This window comes from Mchenga conophoros, linkage group LG10 (genome assembly GCF_057382185.1).
Source record: "Mchenga conophoros isolate Kocher_MC1m ecotype Shallow Benthic linkage group LG10, M_conophoros_male_GT1.1, whole genome shotgun sequence".
Lineage (NCBI taxonomy): Eukaryota > Metazoa > Chordata > Actinopteri > Cichliformes > Cichlidae > Mchenga > Mchenga conophoros.
In genome coordinates, this window is record NC_140535.1 from 22,998,594 (window position 1) to 23,020,922 (window position 22,329).

General features: G+C 40.2%; 1 protein-coding gene across 3 annotated transcripts; it reads right to left on the bottom strand.

Annotated features, from left to right (window-relative positions):
- Positions 1-133: 133 nt before the first annotated feature.
- Positions 134-18,398, bottom strand: LOC146565980 (adenosine deaminase domain-containing protein 2-like). Of its 3 annotated transcripts, none has more exons than XM_085289467.1 (11): positions 18,249-18,398; positions 17,355-17,517; positions 16,497-16,641; positions 13,714-13,852; positions 11,819-11,947; positions 8,850-8,997; positions 8,433-8,603; positions 7,942-8,156; positions 7,082-7,316; positions 554-686; positions 134-435 (listed from the first exon to the last, which is right to left on the bottom strand). In XM_085289467.1, the coding sequence occupies exons 2-11, from the start codon at positions 17,501-17,503 to the stop codon at positions 325-327; spliced, it is 1,575 nt and encodes a 524-aa protein (XP_085145593.1). In that variant the 5' UTR covers positions 17,504-17,517; positions 18,249-18,398; the 3' UTR covers positions 134-324. The 3 variants fall into 3 exon arrangements, with proteins under 3 accessions (XP_085145593.1, XP_085145591.1, XP_085145592.1); XM_085289465.1 differs by having other exon boundaries at positions 8,850-9,000; positions 18,249-18,395; XM_085289466.1 differs by lacking the exon at positions 18,249-18,398 and adding an exon at positions 18,026-18,178 and having other exon boundaries at positions 8,850-9,000.
- Positions 18,399-22,329: the final 3,931 nt, after the last annotated feature.

Consider the following 22,329-nt stretch of genomic DNA (forward strand, 5'->3'; position numbering starts at 1 on the left):
CATTTTCAAGCTTCTGGCAATAATGTTGCTCAGTTCTACTTGACACGACAGAGAAAATGTTCCCCATTTTGTGCACTGTTAGCCTTTGAGCAATGTGTTTCCACCCACAACTCATTCAAACTGACTCCTTCAGTCTGGTGCACAACAGCAGGGCCTTGTTTATTTTTCTCAAACACCTACACAAACTGAAAACTCTAATGTCGTAGATAAAACAAAACTACAATTACTGTTGAAGGTAATTAGCAAAGTGCAGAGAAGAACAGCAAATCAAATCTCTCAAGGAACTTGGGTAAACATCGGCATGACGGGTTTCCAGCTGCGAGTTCAAGCGCTAAAGCAATCCACCAGCTTTTTGGAATTCCACAGTCCTGCGTGGTTTTCCAGGAACTGCTGTCTCACCAGCTCTTTGACCGTCTGGTAGACACTGGCTTCGACCTATAAAAGAATAAAACCATTTACATCATCAGACATCACATAAGTGAACTAAAAAGCCAACCTTCTATTACTCATCAAATGGAAAGCTTTGCACAGTTCACAGTGAGGATTCACAAACCTTGACACTGTGGTACGTGGGAAGCTCCAGCAGATAGGTGTGCCCACCCAGCTGTGCAACTTTGAGGAAATAACTGTAGAGGGCTCTCTTGCAAAGTCTGCTTGAGTAGCCAGGCACGCTCACAGAAGGAGAGCTGGAGAAACATTAAAATCCACCATTAACATTTTTCCAACAGTTAAGGTTTCCCACACATTACTTAAATTTGCTTTATGGTGCATTTGTCCTCTTTAAGTTTTCATTATACAACAAAAGATATACTATTTTTAATGCAAGCAATTTTTAGGTGCATTTGATACCCCCCCACACCCACACACACACACATTTCTTCTTAAAACTGCCGTTGAAGATTTTATTAGAAAAGAACAAAAAGACAGGAAGGTGAAGAGAAAAAGGGGAAATGATTGAAAAGGACCTGGGGCAGAAACGAATGCAGGCCACTATGGTAAGCTCTCTTCCTCTGGTACATGTAATGCACGCTCTACCAGGTGAGCTACAAATTATTTAAAGCTTTAAAAAACACTTTTCAGCTGTGGAGATTATGTGACCAGCAGCTAAGGAGGAAATGAAAATTGCCATTCCTCTTCCCGTTTTTGCTGCGCAATCAAACCTTCATTTTCCTAGAAATTATTTGCAGCCACTGGATTTTAATGCTGATGGTGTCATTCTGCCACAATGCAATCAATAAAAAACATATTTTGCAGCACAAAAGTTGTCCTTTGTTAATTGAAATGCATTTTCCACCTGACAAGATTCAACTTTTCAATTCTGTATCATTTAATGTCCACATTCTTCCTTCGTTTGCAGTCCAACTTCATGTACAGGCACTGCTCATATTGACATGATACAACAATGTATCCAAAAGCTGTTACGGTTATCAGTTTGAATTGGGAGCCCGATTAAATACTCACACCTTCTTATTTAACCATATTAGACAACGTACAGTGATTGCAGCCAATTAGCCAGCAGCAGTGAGGCATTTAGGGTATGATACCCTCCAAAAACTATAAATGGAAAAACATGTCCTCTCATTGCAGCACTGCAGCACTGTTTTTGACCTTTATGGCAGATGCAATGCTACTCTGGTGGGGACACACTCTGCTTCAGAGCTTATTTGTGCTAAACATGTCTGGCGAGACAATTTTATCACACTGCCGAGGTAAAGTGTGGCTGTGGTCTGGCTGAGAGAAAGAGAGGAAGGGTTTGCTGCAGGCAGCACTTACCACTACCACTAACACATTTCTTAGGGGATACTCTGGAGTGAGACACAGGGGAGGAACCCAGCAGCCTAAACAGACAAAATGTTGAGGAGGAATTGAGTGTGACTGCACTCACAGAAGCTGACATTAGCAGAGCCTGTTCAGAGAGACTCATTTTCAAATAATTTAAGGTCTCTTCCATCCTGACAAAGTCTATAACCCCTGATATTCTTCAAAACCTAGCTTTGTTTCTCTATTACTCAGAGACATTACATGTCCAGTGCATACTTAGAAGGGAAAGACTATTGAATCCTTCCAAGATAACTATTTCCTAAAAACCTCACCAAGTGCCTCGGTACTGAAAATCATAGTTAATAGAAAGTAAGACTTCTAAATCGCCAATTTAAAAAAAATGTCATGTGATTCAAGAAAACTTTCCTTTCACACTAATATTTGGAAGTTTTATGAGTAGGTGCACTGAGCTCAGTTACAGGAGGTCCACAAGCCAGTGTACTCCAAGTGGCAGCCCCAAGTCCAGATAAATGGGAAGGGTTGAGCAATGTTCCCTCTAATTTTTCATGTGTCTGAGCGAACACACAAACGCCCTGAGCGGTCCCTTGGACCACTGTGAGCAACAGCAGACGTGTGCACTGTGGTCACGCCAGCATCCAAGTTACATGGTTTATTAAAATAATCAAATTACAGCGTTTACATTCATGTTAGACTACTTTTAATTAACTGCTTTAGCCCACTTACAATGAAAATTAAAAAAAAAAAATGTTCATGGCCTGTGTATGTTAACACTATTGGAAGTAAAAATAACTTGGACCCCAATTTTGAAAACACAACTTTCTCTCTTTTTTAATATGAAAGCTCTGATTTGTATGAGTCTGTGGTCTGGGAGAGAGTCCTGTAACTCTCTGTCTGCAAAATACAGTATATAATGACCAATATTGGGCAATTAATTATATAGTTACTTCTAGAGCAGGGCGATATGACCAAAAATATTTATCACGATATAGATTTGAAAATTTGCGATAACGATATAACTGACGATATAATTGACACTAGACAACATACTTTACAATCCACAACTTTATTAGTTAAAAAGAAAAATCTATGTATTTTCCACTTAAACAAGCAGCTGTTTTTTTTTTTAAATCTGCATTAAAGTTGTATAAAAACTTAACAGTGCGAATGTAAATTCCTCGCTGACAGTTTAACCAAAAACGCATTTCCAGTGGAAATTGGCCGACATATCCTCAGTATAACCATGTATAATATCCACAAAACTTAAAAAGAGGTTATACACACACAATACAGTATAATTATGTTGAAGCACAGTATGTATCACTCCACGAGACGTGATTATAAGGGGCACTGTCGATTTTCAGAAAAATCAAAGGATTGATTTTAAGTGTGCTGTATTTTCCAAAAAACACGGTAATAACGACGGCCCGCTAGCAATGCTCTACCAAAAATAGTGCTTTGTTGTGTATCTGACGGACGAAAGCTAAACCAGTTCCACACCACTGAAGTTGCAGCATTTTTACAAACCAATTCTGGTTCATCTGTTTCATTCAATGATCCGCTTTCACCCTTCTCATTCTCCGTCGCCTTTTTCGCCATGTGCGTATGAAAACAAAGCCACTGCGCATGCGTGTTTTACCCATATTCTATCACGATATTTCATTTTCTTGTCGTTGCCCAACATTATACCGGTATTACCGTGAACGATATGATATGGCCCAGCCCTAGTTACTTCTTCAAAAAAGTAACTGAGTTATGCAAACAACAACGTTTTTGCAGCTGTTTACCTAAAAATGCAGCCAAGGCGTTTTTTAAAAATAAAAATTTCAAACTATTTACAGAACAATCAGCTGTTCTGCATCAAATTTGATGCCACACACATTATTTGTGCCACTCCATAAAATAATTTCTGTCCACTATGAGATAAAGGAGAACAACAGCCTGATACCTGCAGGCCTGACAACAGGAGATGTATCACTGCTGTAACACCTGTAACATTCGGTAGTCGCCTCATTGTTCTGACACACACAACAAAACTACACTACACACTAACTACACAAAATTTGCGCTAAACGTCGCAAATCTCTCACATCTCAAAACACCGCTGTCACTCCTAAAACTTACCCCTTCCTAAACAACTAAATGCCATGTTGCCATATCATTTTTTGATTGGTCGACATGGTACATTTTTCCACCAAGAGGAAAAGGTGGGGTTTTTGGTTTTGCTCACAGGTGGAGAGCAACGCCGTTTTTACCGTTTCTTCCCGCAGTAAATATAAACAACGATAGTATTCAGGAAGAAAACCAAACATTCCAGATATTTTTTATCATAACTCTGGTTTTACGTGGCCTATCAACACTATTAAAAAACTGATATAAAGTCCACAGTTTTTCCATCAATTGTTCCATCTGTCCTGCTCACATCTCCAATGGTTGTACACGTTGTCATTAACGTGGCTTCACTCTACATCAGCCACGTCGCTTTGCTAGCTAAAACACCGGTGTCGGCACATAAGGACGCTGTCATAGCCTGTCAACCACGTTGATTAGCTGCGTATATACGAATGTGAATCGCATTATTGGCTGGACTATGGGATAAGGTGGCATCGTTCTAATCCCATACGGGAGCAGCCAGTCACTCACTGACTAACACTGCAAAACAGAATTGTTTAAGTTTTAATTTCAATTCAGGTTAGGTTTTTTTCTGTGCGCAACGCAGATTTTCTGTGCACAGAGACCGTGCCAGCAGTGCGCAATTGCGCATGTGCACAGAGCATCCAGCGTAAAATCTTTGTCAACTCAAACATTCCACTCATCAAGAGATTTCTGTAGTTGATTCGCCAGAGATGAGGTTGAAAACACTGTCTATGATACTGTTAGCCAAGGTGACCATGGAAATTGTGCTAATGTTGACAGAAAACAAGAGAGAACCAAGGAAGATATATTGTGTGTGCAGGAGAACAGGTGGAAGTGAAGCAAGGCCAGATATTGTTCTACCGTGGTGTACAGTGCTTAACCAATTTATTAGACCACCACCCAATATAAGGTTTACACCACACCTGCCCTAAACTAACAGTACTGGTAAAAATAAAAATGTTTCTGCAGTGTTTAATCCACAAGGATAAGCTCTTTAATCAAAATGATAAAACTTATGCAAAAAATAGTATTATTGTTATCCATGAACTTTCAAATGTACTGTTTGATTAAATAGGATTCATGTTTTCTTGTTTTTATGACAGGTGGTTGAGTAAATCTGTAAGCACTGAAGATGGAAAGAGAAGTGGAGTCTGAGTACTATTAAAAGAAAGCATGTGGAGAGTGTTGTGGAGGTGAAGAGTGTCAGACAGGATCAGACAGGAGTTTGAATCTGGAAATCAAAGCAGGCATGTTGACTATTAGGTGTGTCTGCAGCACAGGCTGGATGTCAGAAGAGAAAGGAATTCTGGAGTAATTTGTATGAAGTGGTAGAGAGAGGGTGATGATTGGAGCAGATTTCAATGGACATGAAGGAGAAGGGAACAGAGGTGTTGAGGTGGTGTTGGGTAGATATGATGTTAAGGAGAGAAATGCAGAAGGTCAGATGGTGGTGGGTTTTGTAAAAAGGATGAAAAGGGCTTCAAGAAAGGAAGGAATCTGGGGTAATGCATAAGACTGGATGAAGGTACACACAGGACTGAATCTTACACATGAGGTTCAATCTGAAAGAGACTGCAGGGAGTTGTCAGGGGAGAATGTAGCTAGGATAGAATGAAATGGAAGCCAGTAGGATGACTCTGGAAAACAAGAGGAAAAAGCAAATGCAGAGGTGAAAGTTAAAGGAGGAAGAATGTTAGTCAGAGTCCAGGGAAGAGTTGAGACAGGCTCTGGGTGATAGGGAAGAATTGCCAGATGACAAACGTACAGATGAAGTGGTGAAGGACACTTCCGAGGATTGAGATAGAAATGTACTAATGAATGAAGAGTGTTTAAAAGGTGGATGGAATACATTGAGGATGATGAATGAAGAAAATGAGAGAAAGCAGGGATAGACAGAGAGCTGTTGGAGCTAGATCAAGGATAGAGGTGAGCAGCAGTTATGGTTTCATACCAGTTTCTGATTTTCAAATGTTGATGAAGAGTGGTCCAGGACATGTGAGGTGTGCAGTAGAAGTGGCAGGTGGGTTCAAAGTGGGGGTGGGATTACATCATCAGGAGTCTCTGTGGACTATGATGTTCATAGACAACATTGAGATCTCTAGTGAGAGTAGGGAGGGAGTAGAAGAGAGCCTGGAGAGGTGGAAGTATGCCCTGAAGAGAAAATGAATGAAAGCCACTAGAGGCAAGACAGAATACGCTTGTGAGTGAGCAGGAGACAGGAGAAGATGAGCTTAAATATCTGGGGTCAACCATCCAAAGCACTAGACTAAGAGCACAACAGAAGAGAGTGCAGGCAGGGTGAGAGTGTGGCGATGAGTGTAGGGGTGATTTGTGACTGAAGGATAGCAGAGTCAAAGAGAAAGTTTACAAGATGGTAATGAGAACTGAAAGGATGGTTTGGAGACAGTGATGCTGAAAAAAAAAAAAAAAAAGAGCAGAAAACCAAGGTGGAGGTGGAAAATTTGAGGATTTTAAGATTTTTCATTGTGACCAGAATGGAAATGATTAGAATTGAGTTCATCAGAGGAACAGCTCAGGTCGAGTGGTTTGGAGACAAAGCTAGAGAGAGTTGGTGTGACAGAGGAGGATGTTGGGAATAGGATGAGATGGATGCATATGATCTGCTGTGGCAAGCTCTAAAGAGAGCAGCCCTCTGCATACCTCGTGTCCTGAATTCCTGCCTTTAAATTCTCTTCAGAAGTCTATTTTTCTTTGCTTTTTTTTCCTTTCTAAATAGTTGACACTTAAAACCATGGTGTTTGCCTAAAAATAACAGTTCGAGCAAGAGGACAACAGCTGAAATAGGCAGCAACACTGCAGTGGGAAAAAAAAAAAAAAAAAGGATCTTAAATCTATTTTTGGCTGTAATCTCTGCTCAAGGACAAAACAGCCTCCAGAGAAAGCCATGTCTGTGTCACACTAACTACTGGACATCAGCAGTTGTCGGCAGCAGCAAAGCCCAGTGATGGCAGGAGCCCCAGGCAACACAGAGGCCATGAAAGTAGACAACTCTGACAACAGCTCTACCATTTCTCTACAAATGACAGCACAAGGAAAATTTTCATACTTGTCCCAAATCTATGGTGTAGAAACACCACATTTTCTAAAAACTTCATCTAATTTATGACAAAGACTGATTTCTTGAAAAAGAAAAAAAGGGTCTTACCCCTCCACAATCAAGCCCTTGCTGCTGTCCAAAACTTCAATATCCTGGTCCCCGAGGCACCAGTTGATGCTGAGGTTTTCATGATGCAGCGAGGGCACAACAGGCCCCACGTAGTCCCCGCAGACAAAGACGATGTCATGTTTCTTGTAGGACTGCGGCAGAAAGATCTGCCATCCATCACCCAGTCGCTTGCTGGTGATATCAGACACTTCCTGGTTCATGAGCTTCTGGCCTCCTAAGTAAGATTTTAGAAACATTTGCAACAGAAATAAATTAATTTATGCAAAATTTAGTTTGTTATGATGCCACCTTTAGCCAATTACATCTGCAACGTTGGACTGGAATTAAAGCTTGTCAGTATTTCCAATATTTTGAAATGCATTGGCTCACTATCTTGCTGATACATGGATATGATGACTGATTCTGCTGTACATAGATAGATACTGTGCAAAACTGTTGACCCACCCCTCATTTCTTTATATTTTGCTCATACAGAATAATGCTAATAAAGAATAAACTGAAGCAGACTTGCTTTACTTTTTTTGTAATGGTTTTAAGCAATAGTTCTCCAGTGGCCAAAGTTTTACTTTGGCCATTGGCTGCTTTTTCACTCATTTTTAGTTCAGCTCTTGTACCTGACCATTTTCAGCTCTTTGGAAACCAACCTTTAAAAATGGGAATAAATTATGTGTTCATAGTAGAAAAAAACACCAATTTTCATGAAACTTGTGCATGAACAACGGAAGAAACCACTACATTCTAGTGCTGATCCAAATATTTGTAGAAAAACATCCAGGTATTCATGATGGGTCTAGCTGCACTTCCCTTCTAATAAAGAATAAATGCTTTAAGCGTCTTACCTAGTACCATGCTTGTGATGTAAAGCGGCTGAATAAAGTGGCTCAGTAATGCACCCTGAATCCCAGTAACAGTCCAGCGGCAAAGTTTGTCACTGCCAGACATGCAGCAGACTTTGGCGCCCCAGAGACTCGGGTCAAGGTAGGCCACAGGGACCAGTAGGCCTTTGAAATGATACTGGAGAACCATAGAGGTCCAGGTGTCGTTTGCAGAAACCCTAAAACAGGACATTATGTTACATTTTAGTTTACTAGAACTTAATCTTCATGAGTAATGGACAAAATTTAATGTCCATTATAAACAGAGTTAAAATTAACCCATAGAAAGGTTAATATTATTCTGTGTTTTACAACATGTACAAAATGTCACATTTCTTGGAAGATAAATCCACAGATTTGAATTGAGACCTTTTACAAGTACACAGGAAAATATGACTTAAAAACATGTATAAAGAAAGAATCAAAAGAATGGGATAATTAGCGGATTGCTGTACTTAAAGTAGAAGTTCGTAGGAGCTCCTTCGGGACACTGATTGGTGTAGAGATGCAGACTGATCTTGGGTTTGAGCTGAAGCTGGTGGCTGGCTGCACTACTCTCAAAAATACAGCTCTCCTTGGCCTTTGGATCAGCATCAAAGAACAGCAAAAGCTGTTTATACAGAAACCTGAACACAAGCCAGAAAAATAAATATTATTCCCACTTTAAGCTGCAGCAGCACTTTCAGTGAATCAGAAGCATTATAACTGGTAGAGAGCAAGTGAGATGTTGCAGCCTGCTTTTTACATCTTCATTCTGAATATTAAGAATAGATATTTGAAGTTCAGGTGTTCTAAATCAGAACCAGCACTTTAACACCTGCATTCTTGAGATTTGGATGAAGTATTTAGGAACTAATTTTAGAAGTTAGTACCTTAAAAGAGCCCGTCTGGCAATGATGATGGCATGGCTGTCATGAACCATCACCCCATTGTAGCAAAGCCATTCGCTACAACTTGAGCGGCCAGATCCCACTGCCACTACCTTGTATTGCTCACATGGACGACCTGCTGTATCCAGAACTTCTGTGGGGAAAAGATAGTTTTTCTTCTCAAAGCTTCATTAGCGATAGCTTTAATTAACAATGACTGCGAGAGATGGAAGATGACACAGAATGATGCTTATAAAATACTATTTAGTTATTTTATTCTGGACCTTGAAGCAGCAAATCCACTGAAACAAGTAATTTTGGTTCCTCTTAAGACCTCAGTCACTAGGGAAGAATCTGTAATCCCCGACTTGTTGGCAAGTGGTTACCTGCTTTTACTTGTTGAAATTGTTCCTAAAACCAGAGCTGTGACTGAAAAATTGTTAGCAGATTGCCGCAGTTGCCCATAATTGTGTAAATGCTGTAAGGCATTCACACTATTGAGTTCCCGTTTCTCTTTATTCTTTTTTATTCCTCTAGTTTGAATGGAAAATGCCATCTTTTCTTCAAACACTTAACACCAACTACTAATGGTACAATAATGAGACGATCATAATAAACCAGATATGGAGAGCCTTTGCCTTTAAAGTGAAAACTGTTCTTTACCGCTGGAACTAGCACGATTCCAAAAGTTGCAGCTTTTACTTTGAAGATGAGCATTTTTCACACTTTCTTTACTGCTCTACGAGAAATTGGTAGGGTGTCCTCAACCTGTGTCCAAGTTTGTGTGACTGACTCTTAAAAGGTACTTTTATGCTCTCCGTTCACCACCTGTTGAACGGCATGACTAAAGTTATATCACATCTGTTTGTGCTGATGTGCTGTTTTGATGTTGATTCAGTCAGTCAGATAATAACAGATTACATACAGAGAGATGGTGCAACAGTTTGGAAACATTTTAGAGACATGGGGGTGTCCAAATTCATGGGCTGCATCCTCCTGAAGCCGCATTTGTAGGCCGATTACGCCACAGCGACACGCCGAAGGCTGTCCAAATTCGTAGACTCCTCCGAATGCAGCTGACAAATGTGTCCTCCTTTTCCCCGAATTTGAAGGTTGGGTCGGGTGTATCCTTTGTGGCCCTCCATATCCCAGAAATCATAGCATGGCCCAGCCAATTCCAGTTTTCAACAATGGCTGCCGCTACTAAGTTTTAATATTAATCTTATTACTCTTTCTCGATCACAAAATAAACTTAACATATTTTCAGGCGAGAATGTAGCTGTGTAAACTTCAAATATCTGCTAGGTTTATCAAGATATCACATATTTGCAAAAGTGCTCCGACGTTTTCGGAGACATCTGTTACCCACCAGATCAATAGCTAGCCAGGAGCTCGAGGGTCACTAGAGCCGCCGAGAACGGCACAACTGCCGGCACATAATTTTCAGATCACCGCGGTCCTTTGCTACTCAGGTTAAACGTGATATAGGAGTCGCTTAGATAACCTAAAAATGTTATTGTTTGGCTTTTTTCAGTGTTTTATTTGTTCATGAGTAAATCAGTTTGGCTGAGATTAAAGTTATTAGATTAAATTACATTTTATTAATCACCCGGGTGGGTTCCTCCTTGGTTTTCACAGAGCTGAATAAACAGAAGTGTGAGATAGTCGAGAATTTACACCAGTGTCCTGTTATATTTTAGATAGCAAGGAGCAGCTGAGTTTATTAAACTCCACCAAGACGCAAATCTGAAAGCTAGACTGTCCAATTTCACAGCGGTTTACTTCCGGCCTACCCAGCCTTCTGAGGACCCCGCCTACGTAAACCGCGGCCCATGAATTTGGACACAACCTTAGTGAGAAAAACAACAACATTGTTTTTAATGTCTTTGCTTCCTGTTTTAACTTTACTTCCTTTATCAGCACTGATGTAGCATTATCTCCTCAGTGGTGACACCTACTGTTCAGGAGAATACTCCAATAGCTACCTGCATCCTAACACTGACCATAAAAGTGGCACCTTAAGGCTGTGTGACTGAATCTTTAGCCATTTCTCTTTCAAACGACTGAAGGTTTGAATAGCACATGTGTGGAGATGCTGTGCGCTTAAACTGATGATACCAGGTTAAAAAAAAAAAAACAACAACAACAACAACAACAAATCCTGTCAGGAACTGAGCATTTAGAGCACTGTGAAGCCTGAACCTTTAGACTCATAGGGACTGCTTGTACTGCTGACCTCATTAATAGGAGATTACTTTACATCAGTCTAAATGGCAACTCTCAAACAACTAAGAGGCCTTCTGTGCAGGAATGCCGCACAGTTGTGTAGTCGTGCATTCGGTAGTCATATCGAATTAGCTCTCAGCTTGTGCAATTTAGACACTGTGTGTCTTAAAAGGAGTTTCATCTCCTAAATGGTTCTTCTAAATTGACTTGCTCAGATTATAACTTCCGTTATTTTACTTCACATAGAAGTGCCAAAGAATTATGTTTTTATATACACATATCTTCTGCTTCCATGATTATTAAAAGAAAGAGTCTGCATATATTGCTTTAATTCCACAATATTATCTTTTAATGAGTGACCCATCATATTTAATGGAAATTTCCAGTTGGCTCACATGTGATATCATACACACTTTATGATAATTGAGTGCGACCTTTTTTTCATGCTTTGAAATCTTCATGATGTGGACTGCTAATGTCTGGACATTTAACATACTACTGCAATAATGACCTGCCACTGGTACAGGCTCACTTTAGGCATTTATAGACAGTTAAGAGTAAAACTAGTCTCCTTCTTTAGCACTGTTAAGATACAGATTTAATAAAATAAAAAAAAAAGGTTAAAAATAAACGGGATACATCTATTAAATATCCAGGAGCCACTTATAACCTACTATGAAAACAATAAAATCCTGCAGTGAAGTGCACAAATCTAATGGAAAACTGCACGTGTACAAGAAGCTTACCTCTTATCAAGACAAATGCTGCCATGTGGCTCTTGCAGGCATAGAAATCTGGACACATTTTCAGGAGGCTGTCAAACTTCTCACTGCTTATAGCTGCCATGTGATTCTTGTGCCATTCAGTGCGCCAAACTGGAAGAAAGATAAACAGCAGAATCCAGCTATATAATCAGGGACAGAGCGTATTTTGGACATCACTCATCTGAGTGTCCTTAAAACTGTGGAAGCAGAAGGACTTTGCCTTGAAAATGTTTATGATATTGCTACACATCATAAACATTGTCAGCTGACTGGCTGAATATATGTGAGAACTTCGCTTTTTTCCCCTCATGCTGGTAGTGACAAAGGAGTTTACCACATGTGCTAAAATGAAGAGAAATGTATTTAAACTAATCTATTGTACACTTCTGAAAGAAACGTGCAACACTTCAGTCCAAAGATATGGACGTCTGATGAAGCAGTGGAGGTGAGGTATAAGCAAGCAGAACTTCTTACAAACAGAAAGAAAAATGTAGGCGTCACACTTGGCGCCTTCATCTTAAAATATGTTCAAAAAGAAATAAAAAAAAATAAAAATAAGTAGAGGGCATTTTGCATAGGTTTGAATATAGGAGTGTCTTGTGAACAAGACCACTGGTTTGAAAACCACTGATCTGAAAACCCTGAAACGGAGCTTTCAATCTCAACAGGAAAAAAAGACCTTAAAAGGGTGAACGTGTGAAAAGATTTTCTTGAAGGGAGGTTGATGACTGACTTGTGTGTGATCAGTAGTGATATTCGATGACTGTATGACCAGGACAGAGTGACTCAGGCACAGGCAACAATAATTTTTTTTAAAGTTACAGTCAGTCTTTTTTGAGGTCATTTTAATAAAATAAGAATGTTACCTTCATAAATATACACCGATTAGAGTGTAGTTACGTCTGCAAACAAATTGATGCATTGTCAAAGCCTTAGAATTAATCCATTAAAAATACACAAGAGCAGTGACCGGTTTGTGGAAGTTGCCATATTAACATACCATCTTAAATGCATGGACTTCGCCATTCCACCTAATTGCGTGTTATGTTTTATACTAGAGACCAGTCACAATTGCAATTAATTTCTACACATTCAGACTCAAGACATGAAGGATCATTCCTATGCTTTTAATCATGTGACAAGGGTCCCCTTCACCAAAAAGCAAAAACACAAAGGAAAGTGACAATGTGACCAGTGTCTGAATAAAACTAACACATACAAGTGTGCATAAACATGCTTTTTATTCCCAAATCTGTCAGCAGATTAGACATGCAACCATCCCATCTCTGGACAGCTGATAATGAGCCAGCTAACAGCTAACAACAACAGCTGGTTTTGAGTTAACATTATACCACCTAATGTACGGCAGTTTGATTACATTCTCACATCATGTGAGAGTTGTTTCGCTTATTGTCAGAGTTCAACAATGTTAGATCCACTTCAAAGAAAGTTTACCTAATGCCAGCTAACAGGAGCATAAAGAAGTTCAGGATATCCTCAACAACTTGCCTTAGTATCACTGTCATCAGAAAGAAGTGAGCTTCACTTACTCATCATCTCGTATCAGACTCCTTTAGAAAGGTTTAACAACCTCCTGCACTAACCACAGCTGCCAGAGTTTTTTGTACTACAATGGCCACTATAACTAGGATTACGCATTTGAATTGGAAGCTGTAAGAAAAAAATAATTCATGACTATAATCTGATATCTACTGACATCTAATTGTGCCTTTAACACTGGAGGGAGCAGATTCGCAGCTGTGAGAACAAACTATCAAACAGGGTGTTTCTGTGTATACTAGCTGGTAGCAACTGCAGAAGTGCCACTGAAAATGTGAGCGCTTTCAAGTTTTACTTTTATTAAATTGCTACTGTACCTTCAGTCTTTGTGGTTGTATCAGGTTGGTTTATGTCCTTGACCTGCTCTGTTAGAAGATCTTCATCTGACAGTATGCTTTCAGGAGGTGACATACCATGAAGGGAGAGCACAGCTGGTTCATCATCCGAATCTTCAGCCTGAGAAAGACAAAACCCTTCTTTAACCTCCTAGGACCTGGCGTCCACATATGTGGACATCACATTTTGGGTTACGACGACATTATACTGCTACTGTTCTATCAAAATTTTAAACTAATATCCTCATTTGTGGCTCTTATTTTTCTTAAAAACAAAAATAAGGTAAAAAAAGAAAAAAAGAAAAAAAAGAAAGAAATCTGGTAATTCTTTGTTTTTACATTCATTGAGCCCCAATGTGCCCAAACATCAAAGAGAAATTAAAAATGCCTGCTGTGGAAGAGTTCGGGTCTTAGGAGGGTAAAAAAAACAAAAAACAAAAAAACCCCAAAACAAACAGGACTCTGGTGTTCTTATCATTCTTGAGCCAACTGATCTTGAGCCGTTATCAAGGAAACACAAGGAAGGCAGTGTTATGTGTGAGATAAGCACTGAATGCACTTCTGCTGTTCACAGTTAAAGTGACAAGGTGGCTGCAGGTGGTTTAGAGCCCCTTCACTAAACTGGATAATGGTATGAACCACTGTTCTGCTTGCCAGTCAAGCAATTTAATGTTAATTATCGCAGATATTGAGATTGCATTTTGATGTCAGATTTTCAAGTATGGTTTAATGCCACAATTAATTCACATATCTTAATTAATCTGTGAAGTACACCTTCTGAATAAGAGATGATAAGTAGATGTATAAGACCTTGTCAGCATCTCATCGTCTGAGATAAGATTTCTAATGAAAAAGTCTTAATAGCATAATACATTAAATGCAACGGCAGTGAACTTTCAGAAAACCTTGGTCTTATATACGCTGATCAGACATAACATTATGACCACTGACAGTTCAACTGAATAACATCAATTATCTCTCCATCATAGCACCTATTAGTGGGTGGGATATGTGAGCGAGCAAGTGAGCATTTTGTCCTCAAAGTTGATGTGTTTGAAGCAGGAAAAACTGGCAAGCTTAAGGATTTGAGCGAGTGATGGCTTGACAACAAGGTCAGACAATCTCCAAAACTGCAGCTTTTCAGCAAGACAAGAGCTGCAGTTGGACAGTTTTAGTGGTGGGCAGGTGAGCTTCCAAACTGAACCACAGAGCAATGAAAGAAGGTGGCCTCATATCAATCATGGCCGGCTGTGTGAGGCATTCTTACGTAGGGAACACCTGGCACCAGAACGTACTATACAAGAAGATGGCAAACCATCTTAGGCTACGTCCACACGTACACTGGTATTTTTTGAAAACGCAGATTTTTCTATGCGTTTGCACCTTTCGTCCACACGTAAACGGCGTTCTCGGTCACTGAAAACAGAGATTTTTAAAAACTCCGGCCAGGGTGGATATTTTTGAAAACTCCGTTTTTGCATTTACGTGTGGACGAGAAAAACGGAGAAAACGCAGAAAATGCAGCGTCAAAGGTGTGCGCCTTTTAAAGGTGTGCGCCTTTTTTGACGTCACACTGTGCGCCACGTTATTGTTTCGGTGAAATGAATTTCTACAATACTGTTACTGTTAATTCTACTCTCTGCAGTGTTTAAATGCTTACATATACACACAGTTACTGTCCCTCCACACATACGACTCGGTTCTGCTTCTATGCCCCATCTTTGTTTACTTTTTCCCACCGAGGCTTCTAGACTTCTGATTGGCCAACATTTCTACACGGTTAGGAATATATTGCCACCTGTTGCTTTGGCATGTTCCTAGCAGCGTTTTCCTTCATTTCTGCGTTTACGTGTGGACGGGATTATTTTTTAAAACGAAAACGGAAAATCTCCGTTTTCAAAAATACCCGTGTACGTGTGGACGTAGTCTTAGAGGTGGCTGTAGCTCAGGTGGCAGAGCAGGTCAGCCACTAATCAGAAGGTCGGTGGTTCGATCCCAGGCTGCATCCTGGCTGCATGTCAAATATCCTTGGGCAAGATACTAACCCCATGTTTGCCTACTGGTGGTGGTCAGAGGGCCTGGTGGCGCCTGTGTCCGGCAGCCTCGCCTCTGTCAGTGCGCCCCAGGGCAGCTGTGGCTACAATGTAGCTTGCCATTGCCAGTGTGTGAATGTGTGTGTGAATGGGTGAATGACTGAATGTAGTGTAAAGCGCTTTGGGGTCCTATGGACTAGAAAAGCGCTATACAAATGCAGGCCATTTACCATTTAGAGGCAGTGTAATGCTTTGGACAATGTTCTGTTGAAAAACCTTGTGTCCTGCCATCCATGTGGATGTTATTTTGACATATACCACCTCGCATTGTTGGCGACCATGTACGCCCTTTCATGGAAACAGTATTACCTGATGGCTGCGGCCTCCTTCAGCAGGATAATGTGCTACAAAGCAAAAAAAGGTTCAGAAAGGGTTTGCTGAGCACAACAACATATTTGAGGTGTTGGCTTGGCCTCCAAATTCCACAGATCTCAACCCAGTCAGGCATCTGTGAAATGTTGTGGACAAATAAGGCTCCACCGCACAACTTACAAAACTTGACTGATCTGCTTGCTAACATCTTGGTGCTAGATACCACAGCACACCTTCAGGGGTCTAGCAGAGTCCATGTATTAACAGGTCAGGCCTCTTTTGTCAGCAAAAGTGGGCCAACACTATATTAGGTAGGTGGTCAAGGTGTTACACCTGATCTGTGTATACTCATATAGTTACCTCATTTTCCAACATTATGTCACCAGAATCATAATTATGGCTGAGTGTGGGGACGGCGCCCTTTTCGATTTGGGGTCTGTGGTCTCCTTCAGAAAGCAGAGCCTCTGGTGCTGTATCATAGTCTCCAGCTGCATGTTCGTTTGTCCTAGGAGGGCAACAAACACAGACCCACTAGGAAATGAACAGCTGATCCCTTATTCAGTCAGCACAAACAGCTAAAAATTAACAGTATTATCAGCTGCTTTTATTTTAAGATAATTCTCACCTACAATTTCCTCTTAAAAAAAACAAAAAAACAAAACTGCTAACAACCTGCTAAGACTGCACACAAAAAATAGAACTGCATAAGTAAATGAATGAGGCTGTAAAAGTTCAGAGCAGATTAAAATCAAGTACATGAGAAGTTTCACAACCACAAGAGCCACTGTCTTTCTCACTGTCTTGAAACAATGGGTGCACTCATTAGTAACAGAGTGTAATGTGCCCAATTTTGGACCGGACACTGGACTCATTAGCAAGCTGTTCACCTGCCTGCTGTGAAGCCTCAGTAAGACACAATAAAATCCAAATTGCTGTTGACAAAGAAACAGTTACATCCTGGTTTTATTGACCCACGCATCAAGAGTGCACTTCCCTGCAGTGAAACAGAAAATTAGTTACCTCTGTCCCAGCATGTGCGAGAGAAACGTGAAAGTGTATCTGTCGCGTTTAAAGGCAGGGTTTGTGTTCAAGGACATTTCAAGTCTCTCCACCAATTATACGGAGGTGAGTAGGAACACATACAAAAGTTAAGTCCTTGTCCAAACAGGTGGACACAGCATGTGACAAGGTGGCGGTCATATTTTTTTTCCCCATTACCTCAGCCCAGCAGCATCAGTGTAAATGTCTGCATCGTCTGTCTTGTGGACCTGAGGACAGTGAGGGCGTGGGCTCAGCTCACGGTCTGACAAAGACCAGAAACTAGCAGCACCTCTTCTCGAATATTTAAATGCTCCTCGACTAGTCATGGTGTTCGAACAACCTGCAAATACATACATACATACATACATACATAAATAAAACGGATTGGCGAACTGTCCGGGGTGTACCCGCCTCTCGCCCTATGGTGGCGTGAAGTTGCTACTGTTGCATTTATACATATTTAACAAAAGTAGGAATGAGTGTGTTCATCCCATTGTGCCTTGACAGCTTTTAATACTCATACTCATGAAATGACATTTTTGTTTAAATATATAATCCCAATAAAGCTACACTAACTACATGATTAACAGCAAACCAAAAGTAACAACCCCTAGCTTATTGACAGCTGATGATAAATTGTGATGTCTAGAGGCGATAACATTTCCCTTTTCCTTTAGTCCACAGCGCCAACACAAAATTTAAGTGTGCATTTTCTGCAGCTTTGCGGTTTAGCTGAGAGGCTAACTAGTTAGCTGCTATCAAAAGTAAACGACGAGTTAGCTAGTATAACCAAAAGTATCGACCGAGCTGAAATTAATTGACAGTAGGAAAAATATGAACAAGTTTACCCGTTTCAAACTGGAAAGAACGTCTAACTCTAAACTAGCCACCAATGCTTCGTTAGCTTCACTGATAAAGCTAACGTTAGCATCTTTCTGCTACCACACGTTAGAGCACCTCTACCAGTCCCGGCAGAAAACAATAAAACATGAAATTGTTTCACCGCGAGTTTGCCAGCGACTAAGTATTTAGTTAACACTTTAACTTCCAAATACACTGCTAAAAGCTTACCTTTACACTTAACGCTTGTTCAGGCTTTAAAAGACTAGCTAGATCTGACGTGGGAAGCCGTTGCAACCCAGAGACGATAACAGGTGTGAAAACCTGCGCGCAAGTGACCGAAGCAGCTACTTCAAGTCAACACCTGCCAATGCAATTAAAATTATATAAAATTATTAATAAATATAGCTATAATGAGAAACTTTCCAAAAGGTATGTGGACATGTTTCACTCATATGCTGCCTGACTCTTAGATAAGATAAGATAAGATAAGATAAGATAAGATAAGATATAACTTTATTAATCCCTCGGGTGGGTTCCTCTGGGAAATTCGATCTTGTATAGACTGCAATTATATTCAGTTACAATTTGGAAATATTCACATCATCACTTCATGAATTGTTTTGAATAAGGTTTGGGGAAAGGACTCTTAACAGATCATTCCAGTGAAACCGCATCATCAGAGTGAGAATACAAGGTGTAACTTTCCCAAGATTTGGACCTGATGCCACTTTTCCACCTGCATGTGTAACTGGTGCTTGCCAGTTCTGCCTTATAAGAACCAACCCCTGTTTTGACAACCCAGAGGTGACCCTAAGTCATTTAAAAAAAACATCCAAAGACCACAAGTACACAAAACAGAGAGGTGCTGACATACTGCTGAATATATGCTTCTTCTTCTTTTCTTTTCTTTTTTTTTGCACACCCCCATGTTGATGCAAACATGTTAATGGTGTCAACTCAGCATGACAGACATGCATGAAACATAATCAGCTGTCAGGGCTATGACAGACCCTAAACTGCATGAGCAGAAGAAGATGGATTGACAGATGGATGGATGATCGGCTGTCAATCAGCGGATGGGAATAAAATGATGTTTTGAGAGACACTGAATAAGGATGCATCTGAGGAGTGATCTCAAAATATACATATTAGGATTGACCACTCATGCCTCTTACACACATGTGTAAATATCCCAGATTCAGATCTCTACTTACACTGATATCCATGTGGATTTAATCAATTTCGGTGAAATTTCCATTGAATTCGGGAAATGAGAGGAAATGAAAGGGCGACTCTGCCAGGCTGGATCATTCATGTTTTATGTATTGACAGTAAATAAGCAAAACAGGTACAGCGATGGGTTGGTGATTTCTATGAATAAATAAATCTGTAGCACTGTTCACACACATACATTGCATGCCCATTCATTGATAAGAGTGCACGCACAACACACACCGAACCTCCAATGATGAAATGAGCACGCCACAGTTAAAATTAGAACGTGTGATTTGCAGTGGAGTAATGTGTCCCCCCCCCGCCCATCATTGTGAAACTGCAGACTGAACTCTATTTCCCTTCTTGTCACCTCAAGAGAAAAAGCCTTCGTATGTGTTCTGAGCCAAACAAGACTCTCCTATGAGGATGTGTGTGTGCTTATGTCTCACTGTGCCTGTGTTTCACAGGAGACTGTGAAATGTTAAGTCACTCCCATCTCAAGAGAGCATGCTGAGGCACAATGGAAACTATCCCGGGTGTCATCTTCATTTTAAATACCACCTATTCCCTCCCTGACTCCCCGTCTTTGTCTCTTTCTATTCCCCTTACTCTCCCCTTCAATGTCTTTCTTACTCTCGTCTCCTTATTTTTTCACACCCACACATTCGCTCACAGGGCTGAGAGATTTCCCTGTTTATTTTTTTTTAATTAAAATAAAGAGACGGAGGAAACCACAGAGCTTGATACAGTCTTTTTTTTTTTCTGCTTAGGGACACTGTTTCCCAAATACATTGTCACAGTTTTTGTGTTGGAATATAGACAAGCAAAACTGTGAAACACTGAGCCTGTTGCAATTTTCTAAACATATGTTATTATGTGCACGTGTTTGTGAAAGTGTGATTGTGTTGGCCCGCTTGCGTATGTGTGCCTATGTGTGTCAAAAAAACAAATAAAAAAAACCCCTCTATGCACTGTTGATGAGCATTGTTGCTGATGCCCGACTGTCACAGATAACACTATAATGTATTAATTTATGATAATGCTCTCAATGCAAACCTGAATTTACACCAGCCGCTTTTTCTCTCATCATCTTTGGCTACTGCATATTATACTATACAGCAGTATGTGCTCTATGTGCAAATACAGTAGGATAAATATTTAGCTGCTATGTTCTTTTTATGAATGGTAGAAATACCTGGATTATTTCAGTTATGGAATTCAGTTACATTCTGTTTCTGCTCATCCTTAGACTTTTCAAGCCTGCTGGCACCATGGTTAGGTTAGGCAGTGTCTTTCAGTCGGCTGTCTCACTTTTTGTGTAACATTTTGTCAGATTTTCACTTGACAGTTATCAAACATTAAAAATTGGCATGTCTACAGACGACTTGGAAAAAACTAACAAACTGCAAAAATCCTTTAAGACAAATTCACCTTTAACTTTCTTGTACTGCAGGATGTCTTTCTCCAGGTTAAACTTTAAACATACAGTCTACATCCACCGTATTAGGTAGACTTGTAAATATCAAATCAGGCAATCACATGGAAGTGTCAACCTGCTAAAATTCAAAGTGTACATCAAAATGAGGAAGAAGTGTGATTTAAGAGACTTTGCCCAAGGCGTGGTTATTGGTATTTTTCAGTAATTGTTGCAACAGGATACACTGCCATGTCACAGAGCTCAAATAATCTCACACTGGTCTTGAATATGACAGTGGGTTCACTGTACTTAGCGGGCCCCCACAGTCACAGGATCTCAATTCATCAGAGTACCTTTGGGAAGTGGTGGGACAGGAGATTCACATCATGAATGTGCAGCTGACAAATCCGTGTGACGCTATCATGTCAATATGGATTAAAACCTCTGAGGAATGTTTCCAGCACCATGTTGAATCTTTGCCATGAATAATTAACTGAGATCTGGAGGTAAAAAAAAAAGAAAAAAAAAAGAGTCCAATCTACCATACAAAAGGTGTACCTAATGAAGTGACCACTTACTTGAAGTGCAGCATATGTACAATATGTGGTTATAGATAAGATATAGATTTGAGTAAAATATAACAGGACTGTTTTGTGATGAATGCAGACACATTGTGTCTCCTCAAATTCAGCTATCTGTTGAAAAACGTCACTTTGAGAGTCAAAGGACCCTGAAATTAAAGCCTTCCCGACTCCCCGCAGAATCACCGTCTATTAGATTTAGTTTTTTTTAAAGTGAAATGTTAAGATTCTCATTTATGATGAATTTTAGAATTGTTGCCCTTTTCTGTTCCTCCCAACCATAATGCCAAGGATTGTGTAAAAGACACCGTCCCTCATTTACCTAATTTACAGAATGGTACTGTGTGTGTTTCAATTCAACGGATGACCTTTGTGGTCTGTGACCGTTTCTCCACACATAATGTACTTGCACATACCGTGGCAACGGAAGAAACATACCAGCAGTAAGTGAGACAATTGCACTTTAAAAAACTGAAAAAACCCCCAACAAACTTTTAATAATTTACGACACAGACAACTACACAAGAAGGTCACGTAAAAGGTCAGTAGTTCCACCTCTGGTTCCTCCAGGCTGCACGTTGAAATGTCCTTGAGTAAGAAAGTGATCCCAAAAAACTGCCTCTGATTTATGATGTCGTGTCTAATAAAGCAAGCAGTGTATGAACGACTGTGTGTGTGTTTGGGCATATGTAGCTTACACAACACTGAAAGTGCATTTAAAATTAAACCTTACATTTAGTGCCTGGTGAAAGTTGGTTTTATAGCCTTCTTCCCCCTCCCCGCCCCCTACATTATTTCAGCTTGCTAACATTTCTACAGCATTTCTATAACTTTATTGCACATTCGTGCAGCATCATCGCCTCATTCACATTTAACTGGATGAAAGCTGCCTGTGAATCAAAAAAAAGGAAATTTGTAAAACTGATTTCCAACTGGGTCACGGTCTCCATGCACAACTGAACAGGGATAATTGGACATTCATCTTTTTTTCCCCCCATAAATGATTCTGACAGGCCTTTCCCCAGGCTCACCACTAGAGGGTAAAAGTCCTTTTCTTACCCACTCTCTCAGTTTATTTCTGATACTCACACATGAC